The sequence below is a fragment of the Limulus polyphemus genome, unplaced genomic scaffold (assembly GCF_000517525.1).
Source record: "Limulus polyphemus unplaced genomic scaffold, Limulus_polyphemus-2.1.2 Scaffold3487, whole genome shotgun sequence".
NCBI lineage: Eukaryota > Metazoa > Arthropoda > Merostomata > Xiphosura > Limulidae > Limulus > Limulus polyphemus.
Window position 1 is genome coordinate 44,411 of NW_013669097.1, and position 9,214 is coordinate 53,624.

Below are 9,214 nucleotides of genomic sequence, written 5' to 3' on the forward strand. Positions count from 1 at the left end.
CTTTTGCGGTTTTTATTGTCATTTGTTCCACTACTTCACCCCTTGTGGATGGATCTTCACCAAATTTGGTATGGAGGTTCATTGGGTCAATGGAAAGAAGCACACAAATTTTCTGTTTTCTATTTGAGTTTTACGGTTTTTATGAGCAATATGTCTCTCTCTGACTACAGATCAATTACTCACTACCTACACACATATTATTGTCCCATCACGTTGTCACCCTCTTTTATATACCAGACTACCCTATATCTATTAAATGCTAGAGCATTCGCCAAGTCTGAGGGATATAATGAATTTTGGATACAGTATAATAAAGAATAAGCTCTGGCAGGGATTTACTATTAAATATCTATTTTAATGTCAACATTTGTTTAAATTAAATATGTATTTAGAAATGTACATAACTTATACTGTTAAATCTGTATTGCAAAATTCCCGCCTATTCACTAAAATTGTAGAAAATTTTCGAGTATAAGAATTAATAAAGGCACGCGGAAGTCACGTGACCCTGGTAACACGTGATGAGTGTCTAAAAGATTCGCGAATTTTTATTGTGTATAAGTGCGCCAGATAAAGGAGACATTCATTTGGAATTGAATTGCAGACAAAGAGATATAGAGACATATAATCGAGTCAAGCTGTAAGTAAAGTGCGTGAATCATTGTGAATTCTAGCGTTTGTTAAATTAAAGTGACTGTGGAAATTAAGTGTATTGCAAAGTTGAATTGAAAAACAATAAACTAGTTTTATTTAAGAAAATACTTGTATCGCTGAAGTGTCTGGGAAATAATTTGTACGAAAAATTAACAAACGAACACACAGACGTAACAAATTGGTGTCAGAGAGTGGGACGGAAAGGAAAAAGTTGGAAATAAGAAGTGACAAATCACACAACGACTTAGCAGATTTGATGACAGCAATACCAGAACAGAAAAAAAAACTGGACCTGGACTATTCTTTGCAAAGGAGACCCAATAATTCTCGGTTGAAATTTACCCTACCTTGGGAGATTCTGTCTATAGATGGCTCATATCTTACAGTATTTCAACATCACCGAATGTTTGTACACGAAGGAGATGAAAAGAACTTTCATTGAATGTTAACACAAGTGGGGGAAATACCTTGGTGTATTCTGGTCTTTATGTTTGCAAATTCTGGATAATTTCTTGCCTTAGAGTTATGGGTATCACTGTCTGTAGCACAGTGAAAGAATCACACCTTAGTTGTTTATAACAACAGTAAAACATACCTTCTTGCATACCTTCTATCATACAAAAAATGACAACATTGTTTTATGAAGATCACGTCTACAACTAGTTCATTCTTCATTGTACAGTATCTGCACTCGGAAGCCATGAACAAACAGTTAGTATTTGCTATACATATTCTACACAGTTCTGCAACTGTGATAACTGTTTCAATTCCATTAACTAAAATTGCTGTCTACCATGATTTTTTTTCTTGTTGTGGATAAGCTAGCGCTGTAGCATCCACTAAATGAAGCTTTAGGGATTGGAATGCTTGGTCACATTCCTCCCTCCATCCAAGTTGTATCTCGACTTGACTGAATTTGAAGCCTATGTAAAAAAATGAGGCTGGATGCTTTTGGTGAAAAAGTTAAACATTTTTGTTTTCACACAAAAAGCAAAACATAGTTTGCATACTTCTGTAGACTGTTATGTAATTGCTTCTATGAAACCAAATTGACTACACTCAAGCAGTAACCAGGTTAAACAGAGAATAAATGGTTGTCTTGTATCCTTTCACTTGTGATGCGTCACCACATAACTTATCATTTTCTCACAATGTTCACTGGCAGTGACATACAGGTGTCATTCACAACCAGCAGAGGATGTACAACAACATCCTCTCAAGCAAAATATATATATGTATATATCTGTAATAGAGAAAAAAAGACACAAAATCCACTTCAGTGTTTTCAGGACCATGTATTTATGTTATAATTCCATTAAATGCGAATTTCAATAAAAGCATGTAGAAAACATATACCCATTGGAATACTAACTTGAAAGTCCACCCACCTTATAGTGTAATCTGGAGTTTAAAACCTCTACTGAAAATCTCTGTAATACTCCACAATGAAGTTCTTCATTTTCTCAGGAACCGATATGCATCGGCAAGATCAAGCATCAACTCACTAAAATCTTTTTCTTGCTTTTTAGCTTTGTGGATGATATCCCATATTATGCTGGTATGCTTCAAATAGTTTGAAATGCCTGGTATTCAAGCCTTCTGCGCAGAAATGTCAAACAGTTAATTGTACAGAAGAAATGAAAACATTCTTTCTGCTAGAAAACTAAACATCTTGTCCTCTACGTTCAGAAATGAAATTTGGCAGAATTGATCAAAAGTACTCAAATGTTTCTCTTTGGGCATCTAAAAACCTTCTGCTCTGTTCCATGAAAAGGAAACAAAGTTTTTTTTCTCCAAATGACTATAAGCAACCTCCAGAGAAATTTTCTTATTTCATCAGATATCTCGTACACTTCATATGGTACACCATTCAAACTTAGTACAAAAGCAGGGTCTGGTTTTCCTGATGAAACCTTTTACATCGAACTCTATGCCCAGCCATGTCCGCCCTATCAGTCCAACCATATCAAGCATTGGTATATTGCAATGTTCATTATAACGAGTGTTACTTAGATGCTCCTCAAGAACTTATTGGGGTGTCTTAGCTCACCATACTCACTTTGCACAAATAGCTTCTTCAAGATCTGGTATGGATTATTGAAGAAAGCTCTTTCTGCTTCCATTTTCACCTTTGCCACTCAACATGTCTGAGTGAAGCTAACCTCTATTGTACTTTCTCCCGAAGTTCAGCAAGTCCCGGTTTCTATTCTACATTGGGATTTTTCTACTGGTGTTTCAGAGTCTTCATTTCCTGGCTCAACCTATGTATTACCTTTTACTTTCTACTTGATTTCCCTCAGTATGCAGTGTTTGATGTTCTAGAATACCAATTCTAATTCTCTTCAAATTATATATCAAGTCGTCCATCACTGTCAACTTCCTTTTGGTTATTCCTTTCAGAGTGTCATCCAGCATTATGATGATGCCCTCTTTGAAATTACACAACATCTTCTCTGTCATTGCAGATCAATTCACTTTTCCGTTCCTCTCAACCACCTCTTTGCTGCATCCTTGTGTTGTATCTATCCGCCCCCCAGTGGCACAGCGGTATGTCTGCGGACTTACAACGCTAGAAACCGGGTTTCGATACCCGTGGTGGGCAGAGCACAGCTAGCCCATTGTGTAGCTTTGTGTTTAACTACAAACAAACAAACATGGATCTACCTAGGTACTGTAGTTAGATGCCTGACCTGGAGTATTTCTTTTCTCACCTAGGAACTGTTGAGTTTCCCAGGATGAGCCATGTAGGCTAGCGAATTGGTTTTAGTATCAATACCTGCCCTACTCCTACTGCAAGCGATATTGCATGACATCTAATTCTAGTCTGGTTAATTTGAACGCTTTTGGTACTCTTGAACACATTGACAAACCAACACACTAGATACTCAGAACTCTAGCTAATACCGGACTGCCAATCCCTGCATCCCAGGCATTGTTCTATTCCCAGATGCCAGCTGTCTTTCCTGATTGTCAACTGTCGCCAGCTTATTCTTAACAGTCAATGGTATACATACTAAAATATTATAATGCACAAAGGTTTGAGATATTGAATGTCTACAATGCTCACATCAGTTAGCCCTGGATATTTTTTCTTTAACCGATTGACATTTGTTTGTTCATTTTTATTTTGAATCTGTTTAAAAGTGTGCTTAATTCATTTAAATTTGTTTAATTAAAATTGTAGAATCCATCAACTTGTAAGCACACCGAAATTTGTAGTTTGCAGGAGGTCTTGATCCCCTACTTTGTACGAAACATGACGATAAGCAGATACCTACCTTGTTTGATGATTTCAATTGGAATTGACTGAACGTACAGTTGAAAATTATTCCCAGGAAAGTTGCATACTAAGTAGTTTCGAAATTCGAAAACTCCATGTATAGTAACGTTGAATATTATTTGCAATTGAACTACTATGACTTAAAGTATTCCATCTGGTTTTAGCCAGTTTGTTTCCCTAATATACAACAATGATTGAAGCTGTTTGTTTTCGGCAATTTTTCACATGAAATTATAAATTTAATTATAAGCTGTTTGTAAAAATTGGCCAGGTATTTGTATTTGCTGCATATTCAGGCAACTTGTTATTAAAACTTATTTTCGTATTTTTTTGCTTTCAAAAAAAGTGTGTGATTTCCTGTATTGTAGCAACTGAGTAGAGAAGAATAATTCGCCTTGGTGTAAAGTAACTGAACCAGCCTGCGTGTATTTTTATTTTTAAAAAAGAGAGAATTATTTAAAGTTCTGGATACAACTATGGTAACCAACAGTGTAACGAACATTTGTATATACATTAGTTGTAATATATTATTTTTAGAACAAGCGGACCTCGTTGCTTTTTATTTACAGTTGAAATTTATCACCAACAAGTCACAGACACCTACTGTAAAAAATTCGACCCTATAAAATCTGACAAAATGTACAAAATTTTAAGAATCTGGTATATTTCAAACAATTTAAATGTCTCATTAGATTGTCTAGTGAAAAATTTAAATAATTGATTTTTTGTCTTGTTTCAAAATCAAGAAGAACTTTTTGAGTTTTATAATACTATCTCAAATACTGGAAATGTGGGATAGAAAGTTAAAAAGTGAGGAAAAGTCTCCCTTTGGGAAAACAGGAAGTCTACAGATTTGCAACGCTATGGAGCTCGGTTTCTTAAGATCGCCACAGCAGGTAGCTCAATTTGGCTTTGCTCTAAAATCAACCAAGCGAGAGAAAACTTTTAACCATTTACATGCATTTAGAAAATGTAGGTGATTCTTAGAATATTTCAAACTAGCTGGAGTACCTGTCCCCTGGACTGAAGTTATGTAAGTTCATGATTAATGAAAGGTTATCTTAGGACATGAAAATCTGTTTCCCTTATAAGTAATGACAGAAATGCTTATAAAAACACAAAATGTTAAACCAAAAGTTTGCATGTATCTTCGCATGGACCCAACAAACCTTCACAAACAGCATAAAAGCTGCAAAACACAAAATGTTAAACCGAAAGTTTGCATGTATCTTCGCATGGACCCAACAAACCTTCACAAACAGCATAAAAGCTGCAAAACACAAAATGTTAAACCAAAAGTTTGCATGTATCTTCACATGGACCCAACAAACCTTCACAAACAGCATAAATGCTGCAAAACACAAAATGTTAAACCGAAAGTTTGCATGTATCTTCGCATGGACCCAACAAACCTTCATGCGAAATTTGGTGAAGATCCATCCATAAGGGGTGAAATAGTGGTAAAAAAGCAAAAATGCTCATAAAAACAGTAAAACTCAAATACAAAACAGAAAATTTGTGTGCTTCTTTCCATGGACCCAATGAACCTCCATACCAAATTTGGTGAAGATCCATCCACAAGGGGTGAAGTAGTGGAAAAAATGACAATAAAAACCGCAAAACTCAAAATACAAAATTGAAAATTTGTGTGTTTCTTCCCATGGACCCAATGAACATCAATACCACATTAGGTGAAGATCCATCCACAGGAGGTAAGGCAGTGGTAAAAAACGGCTTAAAACAGCAAAACACAAAATAAAAGTTTGTATGTACCTTTACGTGGACCTAATGAACCACCATACCAATTTTAGTGAAGATCTATCCATACCCTGTCAAGTAGTTACATGGACATACAACAGGCAGTACTATTATATTCATACAGATGCAGTTTTTCAGTATTTATAAAATTACGTTAATAATGATGTACCATATCTATGTTTAATAACTTCTAAAATTGGATTATTTTGAGGAAATCTTAAATGTAATATACACTTTACTACTAAGTAAGCTATCACCCACATAACCAATAAAAATGGAAAGAATATTTTTTTTATTGAAAACCACCACCTATGTGACTATTATAACATCCCCCATCCTACCCCAATAATATATATAATGTTACGTCTCCGTTTGTTAATCAACTTCCCGTAAATTCGTTCCGACGAAACTTTGGCGACACAAGTCCTTACTTAATAAAACTGGTTTATTCTTTCCGAATATAACTTTACGATACACTTAATTTCAACAATCGCGCTAAAACAAACGCTATAAGAACAATACATCTCTCTCTGACAGCAGATCAATTACTCACTACCTACACACACATTATTGTCCCATCACGTGGTCACCCTCTTTTATATACCAGACTACCCTATATCTAGTAAATGCTAGAGCATTCGTCAAGGTATAGGATAGTTCTAGAAACGTGGCGTCACACTAGTCATGTGACTTCGCTGACGCAACAATATATTTGGAGAGGAAAGAGAAGATATCTCGTTTGAGTCAAGTACGTGAATCGTTCGTTCGTTGTGAATTATAGCGTTTAAGTTATAGTGTGACTGTGGAAATTAAGTGTATTGCAAAGTTGTATTGAGAAAGAACAAACTAGTTTTATTTAAGAAAGGACTTGTATCGCTAAAGTTTCTTCGGAAATACTTTTTACGGAAAATTAACTAACGACCAGAGACGTAACACTACTTTTATAATACACGCTATCTCGATAATTTTTCTCTCTAGGAGTACAAACACACACTTTATATTACCGTCACTACTCTTCACTTCTTTAATTACCTATCTATCTTGCTGGCTTTCTTTGCCAGGCTTATATACTAAAAAAGAGGGCGTTCTAGCAAACACTCGGACTTTCGCGAGGTTCCTCGATAATTCGAAAAACTCCAGCGCATATGCTCCCAGGGTCACGCGACTTTCGCTGTCGTAACATAACCATGGAAGTGTTGCTGTTATAGGTTAAATCTAAAATTTTTTCCGGTGGAGAGGATGATTTGTTCGATAGCGAGATGATAAAAAATGAAGAAGACGCTTTTGTATTATCAAGTAGGAAGTACACTTGTCCAGAATTTATATATATGGTGTTGTTTATGATATTTCAACTATTTCAGTATTTGTATCTTTTAAAAATAGTGTGATTATTAGTGTTACCATTTTCACTTTATATTAGTCTTAGCCTCATCATGCCAGGATGTTCCATCATAATTTGATTTCCTATCCCATGGATAATTTAGTTTAAACAGTAACATCTCTATCCTAATTACATGTTTTGTAATTACACATTGAAAAAACATCAACAAACAAACAAACACACACTATATCTAGTAAATAGGCCTTGTTGTGATTTTAGTACAGCCATTGATGTTTATGTGACAGAAAGGAAGTTTTAGATAGAAAAGATCAAAAAGTCAAAAAATTACAATATTTTACATTTTGTATTTTTTTAACACAAAACTATAACTACTATACATAAAATTTGTTGTGATAGGTTGGATATTTTAAGAAGTGAACTAGCAACAACTACTACATTACCACTAGTAGTTCAGTTGACAGAATGTTCAGTGTGGGAGATGTTTCAGTTTGCAGGGGATGTAAAATAGGATTACCAAGATATTATTTGTTTTAGGACTTCCATATATGAAGGAATTGGATATTTCCAAATTGATGTTCCAACTTCTCATTTCAGGATACTTTTTGAGTCATTCTTCTATTACCACTTTGCATCATTTCTTACGTGATATCTTCTGTAGATCACTGGTGAGTTATATACCATTTCACATGCACCGGATCATGTAGAAACTAACCAGTACACTAATTGTACAATCTATACTGACTGCTTAGCTCTTTCAAGGTCCTGGAACCTTTTATTGTCAATTCCCACCCAGTTCTGTTGGACAATTAGAAAAGAGTGGCTCAGTTTTATTGTTATCCATTTCCATATAGTTTTTTTAATTTCCAGTCATGTTGGTATGCCTGGAGAATGAGCTTGCTAACACTACAACAAAATCACACTTTATTGGAAATGTGACAGCCATGCTTATTTGTTATTTGAACTTCAAGCTTGTAATCAAAGCAAGGCTTCACTTGACAGTTGATTTGTGTTGAGAAACATCATAACAGACATTTCCAGATAAAGCCTAATACTGTTGTCTGGCTGTCTAGTTTACATAGTAACAGTAGAGAGGAAGCTGGTTTAATAATGCTTCACATTGGCCACAGTTTCCTTATACATTGATATCTTTTAGAAGGGACTGATCTGCAAATATGTGGGTTTTGTAAACTGCAAGTCACAATAGGCCACATTTTACTTTCATGCTATTTTTAGTACTACCAGTGGTGGTATCATTTTAGAAATATTTTACCTCGGAGTTTGATTTTGACACTAGAAATTGTCACTGGTAATAATGTTCAGATTGATTGTGTTTTTAGCTTTTGACAGGCTATAGTTCTGTTCAATTATATTCATTTTTTTTACTAATATTTCTCAAAAACATACATCACGTTCAATATATATTTTACTTTTTACTAACATACATCAACTTTCATTTTTTGATTAGTTTTTTTGATAAAATATAATGATTTGGTGCAGATAGAACTTGAGCTTTGCTCTCTAAAGCCCCCAAAATCCTTCTGTTCACTCAGACTGACTCAGTAAAGACAACATAAATTGATTGAGAAATGTTTAATAAAAATACTTCTATTCAAATTTGATGTTAACTATTTAACATACCGTATTTTTCGGTGTATAAGATGCACTTTTTTACCCCAAAATTTGCTTGCGTCCTATACACCGAAGGTATGAATAATATATACGTATATATATGATATACACAAGCCATGTGTAAATATATTTAAATAGGCATGCATAGTTTAGTTCAATTCAATGTGTTATTTATAACAATAGTAGTATTTTTATTTTGTTTTAAAAACATAACTATTTATAATGCTTCCTAAATAATAAAGAAATAAATTACAGTGAAAGCAATGAATATTTTGAACCAAACTAAAATAACAGTAAACCTTTTTTGGATTTACGGTCTTTTCTTATTCTGATGTTTTGAGCTCTCTTGTGTTTATAACAATATATACTAATTTTTAAAGTATCAAATTGAATTTTTGTTCAATAAAAATCTTTTAAATGCGACTGTACATTTTTTTTCCCCAAAAAACTTTGTCTTAAAAATAAGGGTGCGTTTTATACACCTGTGCGTCTTATATTCTGAAAAATACGGTACTTATAATGTTTATTAAGAGATTGTCAAGTTTTGTAAA

At 34.2% G+C, this 9,214-nt stretch overlaps 1 protein-coding gene across 1 annotated transcript in view; it reads right to left on the reverse strand.

The window, feature by feature from the left end:
• Nucleotides 1-3,114, reverse strand: part of LOC111088284 — a 13,239-nt gene extending 10,125 nt beyond the window's left edge. The window contains exon 1 of the mRNA XM_022397956.1: nt 2,934-3,114. Coding sequence (XP_022253664.1) covers nt 2,934-3,114 — 181 coding nt within the window. The remainder of the gene's footprint in view (nt 1-2,933) is intronic.
• Between the last annotated feature and the right edge of the window lie 6,100 nt (nt 3,115-9,214).